Source organism: Bombus pascuorum, chromosome 11 (genome assembly GCF_905332965.1).
Source record: "Bombus pascuorum chromosome 11, iyBomPasc1.1, whole genome shotgun sequence".
NCBI lineage: Eukaryota > Metazoa > Arthropoda > Insecta > Hymenoptera > Apidae > Bombus > Bombus pascuorum.
The window spans coordinates 5129388-5150435 of record NC_083498.1 but is presented as its reverse complement, the minus strand read 5'-3'; the positions used below and the strand labels follow the sequence as shown (position 1 = coordinate 5150435).

Here is a 21048-nt window from a genome sequence, read left to right as displayed (position 1 = left end):
ATAGTTATATTGGTCTTTGCAGTTCCCTAATTCAAGTTCAAATTGATATTAGTCTGTATCTGAATCGAGGATCTAACATACTATTATTTTGCAAAATTTTCCTCTAAAGGATAAAAGAAATTACTACTAATTAAAATGGAAAATCTCAAACATTTTCACGAGCTATAGTGCATTCATCGCGATGAATTTTCGTCGGATTCATTGTGTATTTAATTAAATCGTAGGCATTGTCCGATATGTCGCGTCATATTGCTGTGAACGGGACGACTGATACCGCCTGGAGAAGAGAATCGCGAGAGCGCGCGCGGTTCAAACGTATGTAAATGGTTCGATCGAGTGTGTTACAGGAGAGAGAGCGAAGAGAAGAGGAGTGTCCCGCAATCTGAAAGTAACGGTACGCGCAATCGATAAAAAGGAACGCGAAACATCCGTCTCGTCCCTTCTCGTTGTAGACCCCGTGTTTTCCACCCCTCGGCTACGCCGGCGAAGGGTCAATGTCCGATCACGTGGTAAAAAGGGCGAAAAGCGTTTCCCGAAGAGAAAGAAGCTGAGAGAGACTGGAGAAAAAGAGCGAACTTGAACCTGCCAGCCGAAAACGTGGAGCAGCATCCACCAGGCCGCGTAGCAACAGGCATCTGTTGCGATAGAAGATACGATAGACACCCCGACACGCGTGCTTCATCCCCCTCTGCCATATCTATTACTGTAACTTTGTCCACTAATTAAAAATACTACTACTTATTCGAATCCTACTACGCAGATTATTTCTTTTAATCTTCTTTTAGATCGTCTTCGATCGAATCGTATTCTTCTATCGTTACAACATTTTTTACATTTGAGAAAAATATGAAAGAATCGTTATTGGTACGCGTCATGTTGCATTAATAATTGTAATCCAACGTTAAACGACTGTCGTAAAGTTAACACGTTTCGATAACTACGTAAAATCAAAGTCTGATTTGGTTACCGACTGATTCAATGGTACTTCCACTCTCTTGTCTCGTGGACGTTGTCTCAGAGGAAAGCAAGCGATACGCATCGTGCATTCACTAAATGCAATCAAAGTACTGGCGAGCTTTTATTTCAAGTGAAATTTGCCGCTTCCTTTACCTGGCCCAACGAGATTCAAAGTAAATCTATTTTTAAAAGATGAGAAAGTGCTAGGTAGGACACTTTTAGATAAGGAAAATATTACAAGATCGTCGTGTAAAAATTCCAAAGTTAGAAAGAACGACAGGTATCTGGAACCGTTAAGCTGGAAACGACTAACGATACTCGTGTTACAGTATACTGTTGGTTACGTCAGTTTCGAGTTATAATCGAAATACACGGGTATAGGCGGAACGATAAAGCAAAATATTTACGAAGCGGCGCGGAGAAAGAGGTAATTAAATAGAGCAAGATTTACGTGCAGGGCTCATGTTCTCGTGTGGTTTTTCACAAACATAAAATCGAGCGGTGTCAAAGCGCGCAACGCATCGCGCCGCTACACCTTTCGTTTAATTAAATCGTACGGCGTCCGAGACGCGTAAAAATAAATTACGCGCGCTACGTGCTCGTCGTATCTCCTCTCCGCTTCTGGCTAGCTTTCGATCCTCGCACGGCTATGTCCTGCAAACAGAACCGGCATCGTAGCTTCTAATCGGTAGACGGAGCGTAATTTAGTCGCGTATCGGTTTGGACGACGCGCGTGTCATCGGACTCGTCGCGCGGCGGGCGAAATCCCGGCGCACTTCGCCGAATCGTCCACCGGAAAATAGGCGTGGACGCCGCGAAAAAACGTGCTAGCCCATGCATGGAAAATTGTCCGAGTGGAATTGTCTCTGCGCGAACAAAGAAGGGAAGTGTGGTCCGAGGAGAGCGACAGAGTTGAAAGAGCGACCGAGACCAGCGAACGGAGGGAGGGACGAGCAAAACGGAGAACGGAAGAACGGGAGAGAGGAAGAGGGATAGTGAGAGAAATAGCAGGAGAAACAAGCAACGAACATGACAAACAGACTGACGTGGACTCGCTGAAAGCATGAAAGGATAAACGAATAAAACTAGTATATTAAGGACGATAAATCTGTTTTTCTTCTCTTTTTTCCCCGACATCGAGTAATTAAAAGTGCTCGTCCGGCGGGATTAAACGCAAACCGTACCAAGTCCTGTAACAGCGCTGATAGAAAAACTGGCTTTGTTTCGCTAAAATGGTAATTAATCCGTGCTCCATGGACAAATGAGCCAGCGAAACGTCGAACAGTATCGTTTCGCTGGCGTTTCCCGCGATCCAACCGCCAAGAACATCTTTTCGAAAAGATGTCATGATTATACGATCTTTCCAATCACTTTCGACTTATAAATTATTTCTAAATCACTTGTAAATAAATATTGAAAAATCTATCGATTCTATATACACATTTAATTGCTCACGCAACTGGTCAAATATTCCGAATATTCAAATCTGTAACAGGACATGGTTTTATCTACTTATCTATATATCTTTTCTAAAATGTGTAATTATTTGTATTATGAATATCTGGTTATTCACTTAGTGATACTGCGGAAGAGATTCAAAAAAATGTTAAGGGATTTTATTAAAAAATGAAACAATACCTAAAGTAAAATTATCTTCGATCAGAAAAGAATTAATAATTTAATTAGTACAACGTAATGACAATATTGATCGTGCTGTAAAAATGAAATTGCGCTTAAAAACACAAATCAGAAATTACAAAAATTTTGCAAACGCTAAACGAACAAAATAAAATTATCTTCTCCGTTATTATTAGAAGAATGTTCACATTAAGAAAATACTTGATCGATTTTCTGACCCATTGTATATCAGGTTAGAAAATATAGCGGTAAAGTCAAAACGAAGCGGAGGTTCGCTTCGAAAGGTAACCGAGGAGTTGTACTGGGCCGCAAACCCTTTCGAGTTTACACTTTATGCTCCTGAAAATCTGCTCTATGCATTATGTAGAGCGCTATACACCTGTTGTGCCGGTATTCCTTCGAGGACGAGATCTATTCGACGAGCTAAGTAAGCACAACATTCCTGCCGCGCGCTTCTTGGGGTAACGAAAGCGCGGCGGAAACGCAGAATGCCAAGTAGCTGGGATAGAACGAGACCGATTCGGCTGGAAAGTTACGGGGTTGCATCAAATTACGGCGATAATTACCTGTATTAAAATTCATTGCTTGTTAGAGTACGTTTTCTGCAATTTATGCGAGCCCTCTTGGATCCGTTTGTTTTTCCACGCTATTCCAGCGATATCGATTCTATCATATTGCCTTTTCTTAATTCTAAATTAACTTCCCCGGTATAGTAACGACTGTTTTAGCCAAATCGTTTGTCATATTTATTTTATATCGAATGCTCGGTGAATTGTTTAATCTTTAATTTGATAACCAAAAGTTTTCGCTCGGATACGCTCAACATATTTCTTCCATACTTCAAATAACATGGGATGATAATTTCATTTTCATACTTCTCTGAAAACAGTTAACTTTCCGTTTCTGTGATCCACTAGGAACAGTCATAAACAATTCGTGCCAAAGATTATATGAAACTACGTAATATATGGTGGCTACAAAAAGTATTTGCATACCGTTGTATTTATTATAGCATTAAACTCAAGTATATTAAATTTCATATCATTTAGCGGTACTTTCATACGGCATACAATACAATTTCATACAATAGCAAAAACTTTGACGCTATAAAAGTGAAATGTAGAACCAGATAAAAATGCGCTTTATTGAAAAATAAGAGTAAATGGGAATAATATTTTTACTCCATGTACACGTGGCTCTTCTACCAAGATTCTCAACTTTTCGACTCTATACATACTCGTGAAAGATAATTGCTTTTGGTTCTGCGATAAAGGAAACCTCATCTTGTTTATGATTTTGATTAACAACTTGTCTATGCGTCTGTTCATAAACCATCTAATTACTGTGTCTCACACGTATGGATACCCCCGTGATCAAATTAACTTATAAATGTATTTAAAACTTTCTTTTTCACAATTTCATTTTCAAAATAAAATAAAAATAGCCGGGAAATGTATCTTGTCATGTGTCAAAAAGAACATAAAAGAACATACAAAATTTCGACAATAACACAAAGGCTTTTATAACATAATAAGGCTTAAATAACATAATCCTTTCGCTAATTATGGTTTTGCCGATAAGAAAACCTGAACTGTATCTTAAAGAAGCGAGAGTCAATTTTGTCTCGGACTACGGGAAAATTCATCGGAAGTAAGATTGCACAGCGCGAATTCACCCTGTCCCTATGTGCTACCTAAGACACACGACCATCGTCGACACGATGCAGTGTTATCATAACCTAGTAACGCCAAATATTGATTTTGACACGTACACGTGACGAACCGCTAGACGACGTTCGTATATAATGCGGAGGGTAGGAGAGACACACGCCTACATTTAAGCATACATATTGGCGTGTGCACGCGTCTTCGGCGCCTCTGCCGTGTCTCCGTGCACATACGTGTGCGTGGTACGCACAACCACGTGGAGAGAGTACACACACCAATCACGTATCGTCGTATTCGTCGTATTCGTCGTACACACGTGGCGCGAGAAATCATTCCAATGTCCGTTCGATTCATGCACGCTGTCGTGTGTGCGGTGCGCGCGTCAAATTCATGTACCTACACATTGTTAAGACGAAAATTCCCGCTCCCCTTGTGCCTGTGTCCTACGCGACGCCATTTGAGACGCGTATCGAGTGTTACAGAACAGCGATACGCCCGTCCGTTTGCATTCGCAAGAGAAACAATACTGATTCCCACTACCATAAACTCAAGTAATTACAGGCATTTCGAAAAAATACAATATAAACGAATGATGTTTTCTTAGATAAAATTGAATTCTTCGTACGTGTTGGCCACTACTTTTGTAATTTTTGCAATCTGTAAAGAAAGGATATATCGATATGATATCCTTGTGAATGGTGAAAATATTTGAAATATCACTGTCGCTATAAATTTATAACCAATCATCCGAAATTAAATCATTATCATTTGGTTTTCGAGGCGATGTTTTCATAGGCGGTTAGTATAACTGCATATGCGCCATGTAAAAGGAGGTCATGGTACAACCAAATAGCAATAATAATGCAACTATAAGTTCCGTCCCACCACACGACATTCTAAAACGTAAAATTCATAGAAAATGAATTGCCCGCATTCGAGCGACATCTATTCATTCTTCATCGAGTGGACAACTATGCGATTGCAGGTTTCTGCATTTTTTATCCCACGTATTGGGGGCTCCACAGTCTCCATACCATTTTAGCGTTATTTCCAACATTACCGATTCAGCATAAGATAAGACTGGTTTTCCTGTTTTATACTTGACCGATCGGCGCGCTTCTCTACTATACCGACCATCAACTTTATCCCAGAACTGATTTATTATAAATGCAGGAAAACACCAAATGAATATTTTAGTGTTTCATACAGAAGAATTACAATATTAATCATGATCGGAATTAAAATTAAATCTTACTAATATATATGTGATGATATCAATAAAATCTCTACGATATCTGTTCATCCTAACACAGATTTAGATACAGAATTTAATACATATACAATGTACTGTAGGCTGAACTTCAAGAAACTTTTTAAATTTGTGAGCGTGATACTTTGTTCAAACAATTATAAAATAAAAATCTATATTTATGCAGAAATCAATGAAACTATTCGATGAACTTTCTAATCATATAATACAATCTCGATTGCAGCCAATCAGCTCGTATTATTTGTTATATAATTAATAATTGTATCACGTACAGTAATGCGATTAGTAATTATATATGAAATAATGCCAATTACCCGAGTCTCACCGCGTGGAGGTTGCTGCGAGTGGAGACTCTCCCTATCCACGATCCCATCCACCTCTCCTTTTACGCAAAAATTGACTAATTTTGCATTAAAAAGTTTAAGAAAATTCTTTTTTTGATGTGCATTTACAAAACGTTCAAACCTTTGACCGCTGTGCAAAAGGAACATCAAAAAATCATTTAAAAAACCGACGCGAATAACTAAACCTGACAGTAAAAAATATAAAACTTAAATACTATTACTACTATTATTATTAAATAATACTTTAATTATGAGTGCATTTAACCCAAAACTAACCGCATGCACCGAAAGCGTTGAAAGCAACTTGAAAGCATTGCAAGCAACTTGAAAGCATCCTATTTGCTAATTTCAAGAAAACCTCTACTTAATTGATAATCTAATTTAATCTGCCTAGTAAAAACCCAAAGCTCTCATGGGTTCTAACTGCACAAATATCTTAATATAATAAAAGGACTGGGAGAAGGGGTTTCTCATTTTATGAAATGATTTCTTCAAAGTATACCGTATATTTGTATCTTGAAATATTTTTTATCGCCTCTTTCCACTGTTCCTGTAGATATTTCTGAAACAAACTTGAATTTAAATCAATTAAAACAAAATGAAAAATTTTGTGTAGGCCCTACCTATCAGGGTCTAAAAAGGTCTTTATATGTATGAACCTACCTACCACGAATCTAGAGATTTCTTTAAACCCTACTCATCAGAAATCTAAAGGTCCTTTTATTTACCCTAACTATCAGAATTCTGAACTGCTTCTCCATGGGTTCTGATTAGAAAAATTTGGAGGCATACTTGTAGGGATCTCATATAAAAGAAAGCTATCTACACGAAAATTTAAATGTGATAAAGGGAAGGAACGGAAAATTGTTTAGAGCACTGTATGGGATATATGATATAATTGTTTTTCAGTCGATTTCATGATGGATTCTGAAACAGACTCAAACCACAAAAAGATTAATTCAATTCTATGAATATATGTAATTAACTACCAATGAAGGAGATTAAACATTAAACATATTTGTTTCTTCTCTTTTAATTCATATTATTTCGTATTTAAGTCGTTTGTTCATATGTATCTCCCAATAGTGATTAAAATTCCATGCGTATAATTTACACTTTCTACGAGTTAATAAATCCGGTTATAAAACATAATTATTGGATTAGTACATAAAAAAAGCAGCTGAAAGAAAGATATATTAGGCACAAGGAAATATCAAATCATCAAAACCTCAATTTAAACTTAAAAATTTGAATTTAAAAAATTGAACTTAGATCGAATTGAAGTACTAAGATGAAAAAAGAGCGATTAAAACCATGTAATTTATTTCTAAACCATCAAATGACCTTTCATTTGACAAAGATAAAAATAACTTTATTCACTAAACTAATCAATAACCAATTCATATCAGTTGTTTCAAAATATGACTATAATAATGGACATTTACTGTTATTAATTTTATGAAGATAAACTGAAAATTCTTAATTACATATGTCTTAGTACCGCAATAATATTAAAATATTTCACACCTTTTTCACTTTTCTTTAAATACAATAAGAAATTATATAATAATATCATTCAAGAATGATACTATGCCTCCGAAAAAATGTTCATCATTATTAAGTAAACATATCTTAGCAGTATTTCCAATCACAAATGCTCTAATAACAAAGGGCGCTGAAAAATAAATGACTCTAAAAACCAGAAGGACCATCAAAGTATCCACTCAATATAATCCCCGGCAACAAACCGTGAGTGGAATATTTATTCTATTTTGCAAACTTTGATTTACTATACGTAGTTATAAAATAGAAAATTCTCAAAATCAAATCGCGATGAATGTTGCATCATATTTGCAATATTAACTAATACATTATTAGCAAAAAAAAAAGGAAAAGAAAAAAGGAAAGAATATCTTTGTGTGAATTATTTGCGCAACATTAATATCTATTAATCTATGCACTCAGATTTAAATGTTCGCAACACTAATAACAGTTCAGCGTAGCCATATAAAAGGCTACCGGTGAAACCAGTGAAGATCTAGGAGCAGGAACGTGCTTCCACAATCCAGTGGAAGAAGATTGGGCATAATATAAACGCAACACTACTTTAAAAAACGCGATCATTCATCGACGCAACTCTAACTAGTAAACTAATTAAAACAATCACGATTGAAAGTCGCAACACTAATTCTTAAAACAAAAATAAAACTAATATCCATATATGAAGAAAAAGCTAGTTCAAATATTATACTATACTAGTACAAACTGCAATATTAAAAAATTAATGAAACTTTAATACTTTTAAATCTAATTTAAATGAAGGAAAAATGTTAAAGGAAACAAGAAAAGTCTAAAATGTATTACTCTCTTAAAATTTCTGAAAATTCATAATCAAAATTGCAAAAGAAAATCGCGATATCGTAATTCGCAACTCTAAAGCAAACACGATTATCATTTTATCGCAAATCTAATTCAAACCATAAACATTCTCTCGCGACACTAATAAAAAGCCGCGATATTATTTCGTAACTCTAATTCAACCCGTAATTAATCTCTCGCGACAATAATAAAAAAAACCGCGATTTGCCCAATGTGATGATGGACCGATATATACATCGGCCAAAAAAAAAGAACTACTACTACTACTACAAATACTAAAAACGAGCATATTAAAAAAGTAGTAACAAGAATGACTTTCCATGCTCTGGATGACCCACAGAATGGAAAACCATTAGTAGTTGCCCTCTTGAACGGCAGTTTGCCGGGCCTCTTCGGCTCATAGCCTCTTCTTGCTTCGGGCACAATGCCCGCTGAAACTTAAATGTAGGCTCGAGTCTTTCTAATCGCAAAATAAAGAATAACTTATAAAGGTAAAATAAAAAGATAAATCGCGAATGCTATTCCCAATGTATATGGACGACCAACGATCATAGCGATCGCTGTCCGTTCGCATATGCGTGCTCGAGCAATAAACGTTCGTTTCGGAACCTACTCGTACCCGCGACCACGACCGCGATATTCGAAAAATCGATAGGCAAGGCTCAAGACAAATGATATGCTCCATTCGTGATGCCAGCTTCGCCGTCAATTTTTCAAATCAAATATCCTGAAACAGGTTGGACACGCGAAAACGCGCCTACCCGACGAGAGACTGTGCCAACCTGCCCGGCCCTACCTACTTATAGTTAACATTCATACCAGAAAATATGCTACCTATCCTGCCCGGAAACCTTTATTTAAAATTTAAAAAAATGGCAAAACAAACACACCAACATATTCACTCCAGGGTTCTCACACATAACCCGAGCGCAAAGGCCTACACTAGAGAGACGTCCCGGGACGCCTCCGACACCCGAGTTTAGCATACAACTTTCACACTCTAAAGTACGTACCATTTTCCTGAAATCGACTGACGATGGCTAGCGACCATTGCGAAAAGTATGGTAAAGAATCCATATTTTGATTTTAATTAAGTATATCAGAATTTTAGATTTAATTAAAAATTCATCCAGATGCTGTATAAAGTATAATCATAATATATCATCTAAATAAATAATATTATTAGGATATACGATACGTAGTTCGATATTATTATAGGTAATGTAATAGTTAATATTAATAATATTATACTATTTATAATCTCCTATACATATTTAATGACATTATTATTGTAAATTGAAATTTAGAAGTATGTATCTACTTTAAAGTTATAATGAATAGCAAAAACGACGCAATTCCACAGCCTAACCATACACACACAATGTGGAAAATACGTCGCGCACGATACACTAACTCAACGTCAGTCGCTGAAAAATTATTAAACTTATAAACTAGTCATCATGCCCATTGTCTTTGTCCCACCCAAGTAGCACCTGAACACGTGAGTGAGATCCTGGCAACGAGCATGGGAGGGGTTAAATCTGAAAATCCTATGCTGAAAATATGATTAGCATATCTATTAAATTTTGTATCTTGCGGGCTAATATTCTTTCATTTTGTAATCTTATTTCGTTTCAAATTTTAATGACTCTGTTTATGCATATTTTAATTTGCCAATTTAATAAATTACTAAAAAGTTACACTTGAATGAAAGGAAAAAAATAAAGAATACATTTATAAAAAACAAACCAGATTAAGATTCAATAAATACAAATAGTAATAAATTCAATGTATAATAATAAACGTAGGGTGGGGGACCTTTGTTTGTAAGCGGTGCGTGAGATATGTAAGTATAGGTTTGTCAGATTCACACGGTCATTCACAGGACAACACCGTGTGTTCCAGGATATGTTTTCAAAACCTACGTTTACAAAAATAAGAAACAATACAAACGTAGACCTATGTTTAGAAATTTGACATACATATCATCATCTAATTTAATATTTAATATATAAAGTTGATTAAGAGATATAAAGCACGTAGATGGTAATTTCTAAGTTCGATAGAAAATAATATTTTTAGTCAAAAGATTATAATTAAATTATAATAATGAAAGAGAAAAGAAGGGAAAATGTTAAAGACGAAAGAAAAAAGGAAGGATAACAGTAGGGCAATATATGTATAGTATAAGGATAAAAGAGAAAAGATTATGAAAGGCATATCACCATAAATAAAATGATCCTCACAATCAACCAATGATCCGTACCAAATAAACTATCAATTATACTAAAATAAAGCAATATGTTTCGATCGCGAGGAAGCGCGTCAATGGGAGTCGTAAATTTCCGTTACGATTAGAATAATCAACACCACGAATAGATCGATTCCCTATTTCAATTAGGATAACAGGGGTGGTTCAATGAGTATAACATTGCGGTTAACAGGTTATAATATATATTATAATATATATATATTTTTTTTTTCAACAACTTTGTACAGAAGATATTTACGCTGTTGCGTAAGATATAAGTAAAGTAAATGAATGATTGATGGGTGAGAACCCGGTAAAGAGATGTTGACTGTTCTAAAGTCGATGAATCAGTCCCGAGATGTCGACTGATCTGTAATGGTATATCAAGTGTGGTCCGGTGACCATGCTGTTGCAAAGGAAAACTCTTGTTCGGTGGTGATCGCCTCATCACTGGTCGATTGCGGGTGGAATCCTGGGAAACATGGTAAAACCTACGTTTCCCCTATTTTTACCTGATGGAGCAATAATCATAAGGAACCTTTTGAATCGAATTTTTGGTTAAGCAAACCTGGTAGGTTATAAAAAATGGAGAATTACTACGTGGTGAAAATCAGGCACATCAAACAGAATGATACGCGTAGATTCCACACTTTTCGGTACTAAAGTGATGTTTCATCCCGCCAAATATTCGTCTAACTGACTAATCAATTGATTGGTTCAGGCAGTTTGGAATATTTTCAATCAAAACCAGCGCAAGAAATAGAAATATTGCTGTAATATTTATTTAATCAACGAAGTATGACATTTTCAGGCCATATATGTATGAAGAATTTTGAACGTTTTACTTTTTGCTTTAAAAAGCTGATATATATACATAAACGAACGATTCCTTGAAAAAACATTGTGATATGAGAGAAATAAAGAGCAAAGGAAGAAGAGAAAAGAAATGAAAGGGAAAGGAAAAAATGAGAGAGAATATAATGACAGTGAAAAGGAGAGACGGAAGAAAATAAAGTGAACATATCCAAATCTATATTATACTAACGTCGATAAGGTAGCACGTGACATGAAAATGGTAAAGAGAACAGGTAACCTCTAAAACGTGGGACATGAAAAAGTATTGTATGTCATGCTGTTATTCCATCCTATATCTCGTTTATGGTCTAGCAACATATATATTTATATTCGAATATAAAAGAGAATCTTCTTACATCTAACAGTACTAACTTCGGTGGTTAAATTGAATATAAATTTCTAAACACATCGCTTCAGAACATTTAACATAGTCCTCGCCTGTGTTTTTGATTTTTTGCGCAGTCGATATTTCAGAGGATTGGGTACGAAGAGCTATAAAAAATTGTGTCTACTCTAAATCTCAGATATTCAATAGTGCTTTATCAGATCGTTATTTATAGAATTGATACGATAAAAAATATTAAAATATATTTTGTGTACATGGAAAAATATACGCAACTTACGTTCAATTTTCCCGCCACTTCTCACGAGAGTCTACAGTATCTTTATCTGCTAATAGGACTAAAGTGTATAATACAACGCTAGATGGCGAAGCAAACTTATCTGTAGCTTGAAAATATCAATATTTTCGAGACAATTCTGTAATCGTAACCTGAGTTGCATGTAAAACAAACAGACGACAAGATATTTGTTTGTTTATCAAAACTCATTTTTATAATACATCATTAAATATTTTATGAGCATTTATAAGTAACAAACGAAAAACTTCTCATAATAAAAACAATATTGTTGTTGTACCGGAAATGACAAAGATTAGGAGGGAAAACAATATATTTTTGGCGAAAGTTCATAATTTTATCAATTCCTGTACAAATAGTTAAAGTTGTTATGGAAAATATGATCAGAAATTTATTATAAGGTTGCACAGCAGAATGAAATGATTCATTACCATAGAATAATTAAACCAATGAATAATGATAAATCGTATTCTCGAAATGATTCCGCGAAAAATGAAACCGCCATTTTAAAGCGTTCAAACACCCGTGGCGGCATTAACTTTCGACGTGTCATCAGTAAATATATAATCTAGGCTAAAATAAAAGAACTTAAACGCATAGAACGTTTAAAAAAAAAATTCAATTTATTTTGATGATGTTTCTGAAACAAATTTATATGGAATTTTATCGAGAAATTCGTCTTTCAACGAACCTGCCAGATAGGGTATAGTCGCCTTCAAAAGTATTTACGTCATAGCTGCCATAAACTCTAGGTACATGTGTTAGATGATAAAATCGAGCAAGGCGCTTCCTAAGAAATATTTTCCTCGTAAAAAACTGATACGATTTTGTAAATACAACGTCCTCCTAGGATCAACGGTTTTAAGGTTATGAATTTTCCAAGATCATTTATTCGATGCATCCTTTCGAACGTGTTGGTAGTTACTGTACCACTAAAGCGAGGAAGAAACCCAGTGGTCGCTTCGACAGTCGCGGCCTATTAAAATATCGCACTGATTGGATGCAATTACACGTGAATGTATCAATTTTTAGAGATGATAAATACACATTTGTTATATAAACTTATTACATATGTAATATAGTACAGATCACTTCATATCGTTAAATATATCAATATATAAAATTCCTTGTTTCGTAAACAAAATGTTAGTATTGTTATAGATAAAGATAATGAAGTTCACGATATAGATGATATGAAATATGCAAGGAAAATAAATTCCCATTTACAACAGCCATTGTTCATATTTAGTTTAGCCTAATGAAACTGGAATCGCAACTGATATTCATTGAACTACTAGTTTTTATGACATATCGGTAGAATGTATACTGATTGTCATATGATGCGACTATATGCCTGACGCTATGAATCTCGAAGTAGTCGCTTTGTACAGTCCATTTCGATAAAACAGTCCGAAGGATTGAGAAAAATCATATTTCGGTCTATTAAATTATATACATTATTAGCCATTGGGCGTTATAAGAAATTATAAAGAGACAAAAATTGATCCGGTTTGGTATACACAACATCTTCCCAAAATGTCAGGTTGCATTGTTATAGGTTATTGAGAATATATTTTCTGGAAGTGAAATAGTACTAGGTATACGAGTCGACTGTACTGTAGACGCCACCGGCAGCCACGAGCGGTCGCTTGAAGTACAGTTACAACCAAAATGTTTTTACAAACGTATTGGCGGAACGTCAAAATAGGATCATTCGATCGCAAAATTACGAGTGGGGCGTCATGAGAAACTTGTAGCTCGCAAAAAACTAACACGATTTGGTGTATATAGTATTCGTTTTTAACGTATCCCTGCCGAGATATCTGTCTTTGAAGTTCTGCAAAGGTAACGTATTTTCGACTCACTGTATAGGGTGACTGTACCAACGGACGCTACGGGAGTCCGCAGCCGGCATAGGTTCAGTTGGCAGCAGAACGCACAGCGAGAAGGTATACCATGGCTGATATTTCGAACGAAGAGCTTCGTAAAGAAATCACCGGTAAGTGGCAATATCCTTTGATTTACCATACTCTAGTCTACAAATATGATAAAATTAAGTTAGTAATCATTCGTGGTGCAAGTTATTGGTACGTTTGCGACTAGGAATATGTAGAAAATCGGGCTCTTTGCTCTTGCGACGTGACGACTTTAGCGCGCACGATGTGACGAAGTGGCGTGCCCCACGCCGGCCATTACAACCACGATTCATCGTATTTCCACTTACGTACAGCTTTATTAGAATATTGCATCTCCGAACCATTTCGTGTAATCTACTATTAAAATTTTTCTAAAATTTTTCGATGTCTTGGGAAAATTTGGATTCTTCCTTGGTTTTCTAGAAAATGATAGCTTTCCCTATCCTATCCTATAGTATACTGTATGACGCGTCTGACTGTGGTGGCGCGCGCCTGAAGCCATCGCATGCTTCATATCTCGCTCTTTCTCTTGTCTCAACGTCTTTTGCACCGTGAAAAGCGATCTCAGCATGGACCGTGCCCTCATTTTCTAGAATATTTCAACGGATCCTGCTTTTATTTTTTATTTTGCCAGGCCAAATATAGCCTCGTTCCTCGAATTTTACTCGCTTGTTATAGTTGCTGTTACAACGTATTCCGTTGTCATATTTACTCGATAGCTTTTACCTTTTCCCGCCGCCTCAAAATGGACACAATGTCCATTGATATTTGTTAATGCCTTTTTTTTACTCTGAATCTCTTTTACTTTAGCTGTTTATCGCCTTAAATTTTTGCTAATAAATTTCCGCCGGAATTGTAAATCACGCCACCGATACACTCGAACCTTTTAGCTATTTTCCATTATTCCAAGGTCCAATGTATTCTACGATCGATCAGCCGATGTAAAGAAAGCAGTTTTAGAAATACAACCAATTTATTACATTTTCGTGATAAAGTTAACTTTCAGAAATTTTTTTTCTCTATGATATAGAGAATCAGCAACCGGCACAATGAATGGTTGCCATTTTCGTTCAATATTTACTAGCTCCGACGCGGGAAACTACAATACGTTACCCTAACTTTCATGAAATACGCCGCATTAAAAATTTTTAGGTTATTTAAATAATTAGTAGCATTACGATAATTGATCTTTTATTAATAAAACTATTATTTGTTATATTTTATAAAATTTCACATACTTAACTGTTCATGAATAATGTATAAAATATAAAGAGTAGATTGAAAGTAAAGTCTGTATAAATAAATTTGCCTACCTTTTTTTAAATTTTGAATATTTGAGTTATCAAAACAATTTTTTACATACAATGCAACATTTGCATTTTTATGTTTAGCTATCCTTAAGGATGCGGATCTTACTACCATGTCTGCTAAAAAAGTAAGGCTACAGATTGAAGGAAAACTTGACATAGACCTCACCGAAAGGTAAGAACTCATTTAAAATGTATCGTCAATATTTAGCATAAATGTCTTTTATTAGTCATATTTATAATAAAGGAATCAAATTTTCAAAGATATTTATTAAAATTTATAAATATATACATATATTGTTTGGATACCACAGGCACTCTTGCAATTAAAATAATTCAAGTGTGAGTTTATGTGTATCCTAAATGAAAAGAAGGATCTCTGTGTGAAACTGTTCTCTTAAGTTTTTACCTCGTTCCTCCTTCAACATTTTCTTTGAAATTAAATATATTTTTATTAGTATGTTTTATTTTGTGTTTAATGTGGATTGTATAATAACTTCATGTATAGGAAAAAGGAAGTAGATACTTTAGTTATGGAGTGTTTGCAAGAAAAACAAGATGGAGCAAAGAAAAAGAAGAAGACTGCTAGTGAAGAATCCGAAGATGGAGAGGAGGAGGAAGAAGAAGGGTCAGAGGAAGAAGAGGAAGAGGAAGAAAAGAAACCAGCCAAAAGAAGTCCTGCAAAGAAAGCAATGAATAAGCGTAAAAAAGGATCTTCTGATGATGAAGAAAGTGCAAGCGATGATGATGCTAGTGATGAGGAATATAATCCAAAAAAACCAAAAGCTACCCCTAAAAAAAGTAGGTATATCACAAAATTTTCTGCATATGTACATGTTCATTGTTCTATAGTTATAACTTGGTATATTTTTAATAGATAAACCTGGCAAGAAAGGAAAGAAGAAGGGTAGTGATAGTGATAGTGATGAAGATTGGGGTAAGGTTAAGAAAGCCCAAGGTGGAGGAGCGAAGAAAGGTGGAGGTGGTGGTAAAGGTGTTGGAGGTAAGGGTGGTTATACTCGTGCTATCACACTATCTCCTGAGCTTTCTGCAGTTGTTGGTGCTGAACAAATGGCACGACACGAAGTCGTAAAGAAGATTTGGAGTATCATCAAAGAAAGGAATCTTTATGTAAGTGTTACTTTTCGTATGGCCTTTTTTTATGACATACTTTGTTTCTAGTATTCTAATACACTTTCTTATTTTATAGGATCCTAAGAATAAGCAATATGCAATTTGCGATGATGAATTACTGAAAGTAATTGGAGTAAAACGTTTTAGAACTTTTGGTATGATGAAGTACCTCAAAAATCACTTTGTAGATTAAATCATCCTTGAACCACGAAATCTGACAGGTTATAAACATTGTATAACGTATTCCAGGATGCAAAGTGCATCTCTCCATCTTTCTCACACGATACATACATAAATATACATACATACAAACACAAACATATTTCTTGCGACTTAAGACTTTAGCCATGTTTACATCATTCCGATGAATTCTGTTGTCCATGGTAGCTGCTTTGTCTTATTGAATGTTCGCAATGTAGCATCTTAATTTATGGGCATTATGAAAGATGTGGCTCGTTAACATTGTTAAAAGCTGCCCAAAATGTGTATGCAAATGATGACCCACAGGTAGGAATCCAAGTAGATTTGGTCAATGATATAACGGTATAAAAAGGAAGGGTCAGTACCATGGACGTGCGGATGATTTCGAAATGTGGAAAACATTAAAATGGCCGATAGTCAATAAGCTGGTTTTAAGTCAATGTATTCAGAGTTAATGTTCTATCGTTTACCTGGTGGTTCTTGTAAACAGTCCCTTTCACCAAGTATGAAAATACGGTGTGCCGTTGTGGCAGTATAAAGTAGCGAGAACTACTTTAAATTCTTTTTTATTTTATTACGTGACAGTCAATATCTGAAGAAAATTAAATACAAAGGATTATAATAGCAATTATTGCGTTTGTATTTATTTGGATTTTCTTTTAATCGAAAATTTCCGCCCGAGTATCACACAATATTTTCATCTTTTTATTTTTAATGTTGATTACTTTTCTGCAATGGATGTAACAGAGAGATAAACAGTTCTGTCAACAAAGAGAGAGAGAGAGGAGTAATGATATGTGGTAAGGCTAAAAAAAAAGTGCGAAAAAAATTAAGAGAAAGATAATGCGAAAAATCAACATCCTGTACCTCTTCTGTATAATTGTTATATTATACACTGAAATTATTACTAAGCGAAATTTAATTGTATTATCATGTAATTAATAATTATTGTCGTAATATAGGTTTCTTGGTGTAAAAAATTGACCTAACTCTTAAGATTTAATGGTAAAATAATGTATTCAGTGAAGGTACAATGCATGCATATTAAAAGTCACAGTATGTGCAGCATTATGCAATGTTGAATTGTAGAAAATAAGATAGGTTGATGATACGAGGTGTAGAATTAATCCTAGTGTGGATATTCACACCTCGTTGTATGGAAAAATTTGTGTATTTTGAATATAAATTAATGAATGCTGGCCTAAATTAATGGAAGCCACAAAGAAATCATTGCAAACAATTGACGATAATGAAAACACTACAGTGAAGATAAAGATGAACGTGTACACAGAATAACAAGTTATAATATCAGTTTGTTTTTTAAATGAAGAAAAGTACAGGTTATGCCCTGATATTTCGTAAATGTATTTGAAAACGTCATTAAAAGATATTGCTTTCATTTTTTTTTAGAGTGCCCTTTGTAGCTTCATTCTATCGTAGATGTCCTCGAACAATCCTATCCAATTCGTCCTTTAAACTAATATAAAATTGAATACATATTTATAAATGTTCGAGTTCGTCTTCTAAGAAAGATAGTACGTGTTGATTATCATCGCGCCTCCCCCGCAAGCCAAAGATATAAGTTAAGAGTTTCTTTGTGTTCATATAATTATCTCTCCTCGTTTGAACTTCTTTATTTCGGGGCGGAGCTGCTTGTACGTAAATACCGTATCGGAAATTGGATTTATATGTTTGCGTACTGCGTGTTGTGCATCGGCTTATAGTTGCCTAGAAAGAAGAGAATGAAATCTTCCCCTCCCCTTTATACTGTTTATTAACAGTACTTACTAAATGCAATGCTCTGTTTCTTAGTTCCCAAAGATTCGAAGAATAATTTTTGTCAATGGAAGGTGGAAGTATATGCAAATCTGTTTGAACCATTTGATGTTGACAAGTTTTTAATTGAGGTCCTTCTTCCGACAACCTTGTTAATTAATATTTATGTTTTAATAATTTCAATGTGTTTCTTTTTAAATATTTTAAATACTAACACTTCTTGTGTTTGTAGAGCTCGAACATCATCGTGTACTTGAAACAAATACACATATTCAACGTGATTGCGTATGTAATCAAGAGCCTCATAAATGTACCTGTGAAAACTTATTATTTATCCATTTATTTATTTCGATACACTTATGTTTTTATATTTTGATGAAGATACCTATCAGGATCTTGTCCGAATTGTTGGGCTGCTAAAATCGAGCAAAATACGTAGTATTTTCCTCTCCATTTAATAATACCGTTATTCGGATTTCCCGGGATCAATGCTCCGTGTTCACTAACGAACTTCCACGCGCAAAATCCTAGAAACTGATGATAAATTTATTAACCTAGGAAATGTTTTGTACAATCAGTCATTTAGCATATCTAGTTTACATAGTATATCTTACGCATAATTTTACCTCTAAATTTATATTTTCAAAATCCTTAGTTTCATTAGGGTGATAGATAGTGCACTCACCGCATTCCCCTGAAAAAGGAATTTATAATTTAATTTGTAGCTTTCTATGTCTAACCAATGTTACAATGTTAATTTGCAATTCATCTTATTACTTATTGGTTCACCCATTGATTGCTCCAGTCTTTCAGCATCTGTGAGGACTTCTTCGTTAGACAGCATATCGGTCAATAGCGGTTCGTTGTATGCATTCACGGTCTATTGAATGTTTGGTTCGTTGCAGCTCATATACATATATAATTATATATATAAAACAATTACCTTTGTACTCAGAGTTTGAAGTTCCCAGAAAAAGTTATTTATGCCACTTAATATAATCACCTCATCTTGAAGTCCCATCCATATATCTGCTAAGTCGATAAACTGTGGCTGAAGAATTCACGGATAAGACGTAATGTTTTTAAAATGAAAAATCATGCAAGAGATGTACAGTATAATTTCTTACATATACTTGAACAGTAGGAATAGCAGTCCTATATCTCACGGTATCATGAAGCTTAAACAGACGTCCTTGAAGACGTTCCATATAATTTTGTATTTCTTTTTCGCTTCGCTCTACATCGCTTAACAGTTTTCTATAACAAACAGGTTAGTTTTTGAAATTATTATCAAATTAATATTAACAAATCTTAAACGACACACCTGACGTAAATTTCTTGTTGCCGACATGCAGTTAACATTTCGGCTGCCCAATTCACATTCTCAATTGTATAAACGCCAAATGGTATTAATTCTCTAATGAAACATATTTTTTCGATGGCTGCAGTGAATTTATATATTTTTGTCATTAGACGTTCCAAAAATTCCATAATACATTCGCGCGTTTTTTTAGTAGCTTTTTGCAAAATAGCTGGCACTAAACAGATATTTTACATTAATGATCTGTTTTTCCATAATGTAGCAATCGTTCTATTAGTCGCCAAAGACTCACAATCGTCGATGCCTTCGCCTCCGCGTTGGTTATCTCTATTAAATAAACGTATTCCTGCAACTATGCACATTAATTCCATTAGCTGTTCTTCCTTCTCACGTTTAGACATCTTTACATACTGTTCTAATTCCGAAGGTTGAAAAACGCTTTGCAGTGCCACCGATACTTCTCTAAAAAAGTAAACTTTTACCTCCAATTAATAATAACCAGTATCATGAGAACGTGTTTTAATATTGTTACTTGAGTACAGAAGATACAGTAGGATTTCCAAGACCACTTAAGAAAGTAATAACCACCAACATCTTATGGTATAACTTTTCTGACTCCTGTTTATTCGATAATTTCTCAGTCTGACAAATTTCCGCCACTAATGGTCCAGTTTTTTGATGTAATCGCAACCTATGGCGCTTAACAGTCTCGTCTATACAAATTAAATATACATATTTCATTGTCCTATATTGATCATTTTGCATTCTTAAAGTTTATTTTCACCTCTATCATGATAGTGCTTCGCAAAATATAATTGACTTTTTAATATCGTTAAACTTGGTTTTTCTTGATCGCATATTTTTTCAACTATCGCTTGAATAATTTTCTCATTATTTTCTTCATCGTCTATCTTAATTTCATATATAGGATTTAATTGAAACAAAGTGAGCTGTAAACATGTAGGAAAAAAGCCATGTCTTGTGTCAAATTAATAATTATTTAGGTTAATTTAATATTGAAATTTCTCGCATAAAAGATACATACCAAAAAGGAAATAAAATCTTCAGTCACGTCTACCTCGTGTTCTTGACACGCGATCATTATACTACTTATTAATTCCCTTCGCAAATTTTCCATGATTAAAATCTAAATACAACTGATCATATGAATTAATATTTTAAGTTGCCGTCGACCGACTATATTGGTTTGCTTTCTAAAGTTTGATCGATATCCCAAACACGACCTTTTACATTCAAAGCTTAGTGCACGATTACTATTTTATCTATAAAAAGAAATGTCTTTCTTTTTTTAGAAATTTCGTATCGAAGAACTGAATTTTTTTAGCTTTTCTACCTTGATCATTGGACTGAAGATAAAACGACTTTTATTATAT

At 34.6% G+C, this 21048-nt stretch overlaps 2 protein-coding genes across 2 annotated transcripts; one reads left to right on the top strand and one right to left on the bottom strand.

The window, feature by feature from the left end:
* Positions 1-13842: 13842 nt before the first annotated feature.
* On the top strand, positions 13843-17966 carry LOC132911991 (uncharacterized). Its single transcript, XM_060969055.1, has 5 exons — positions 13843-13998; positions 15307-15397; positions 15731-16023; positions 16100-16353; positions 16433-17966. The coding sequence occupies exons 1-5, from the start codon at positions 13956-13958 to the stop codon at positions 16547-16549; spliced, it is 798 nt and encodes a 265-aa protein (XP_060825038.1). The 5' UTR covers positions 13843-13955; the 3' UTR covers positions 16550-17966.
* LOC132911993 (cilia- and flagella-associated protein 206-like) lies at positions 17704-20956 on the bottom strand. Its single transcript, XM_060969057.1, has 13 exons — positions 20700-20956; positions 20439-20604; positions 20187-20367; positions 19947-20116; positions 19658-19871; positions 19461-19590; positions 19277-19384; positions 19111-19213; positions 18960-19027; positions 18719-18867; positions 18549-18647; positions 18346-18481; positions 17704-18285 (listed from the first exon to the last, which is right to left on the bottom strand). Exons 1-13 carry the CDS (start codon positions 20790-20792, stop codon positions 18058-18060), a joined length of 1845 nt encoding a protein of 614 aa, XP_060825040.1. The 5' UTR covers positions 20793-20956; the 3' UTR covers positions 17704-18057.
* Between the last annotated feature and the right edge of the window lie 92 nt (positions 20957-21048).

Excerpts from the sequence above, each read along its gene's own strand:
- LOC132911991 (XM_060969055.1), top strand. The coding sequence starts at position 13,956 with ATGGCTGATATTTCGAACGAAGAGCTTCGTAAAGAAATCACCG. Across the intron at positions 13,999-15,306 it reads GCTTCGTAAAGAAATCACCG|CTATCCTTAAGGATGCGGAT; the intron begins GTAAGTGGCAAT and ends TTTTATGTTTAG. Across the intron at positions 16,024-16,099 it reads AAAAGCTACCCCTAAAAAAA|ATAAACCTGGCAAGAAAGGA; the intron begins GTAGGTATATCA and ends TATTTTTAATAG.
- LOC132911993 (XM_060969057.1), bottom strand. The coding sequence starts at position 20,792 with ATGGAAAATTTGCGAAGGGAATTAATAAGTAGTATAATGATCGCGTGT. Across the intron at positions 19,591-19,657 it reads CAACAAGAAATTTACGTCAG|AAAACTGTTAAGCGATGTAG; the intron begins GTGTGTCGTTTA and ends TGTTTGTTATAG. Across the intron at positions 19,385-19,460 it reads TTCCTACTGTTCAAGTATAT|CCACAGTTTATCGACTTAGC; the intron begins GTAAGAAATTAT and ends TGAATTCTTCAG.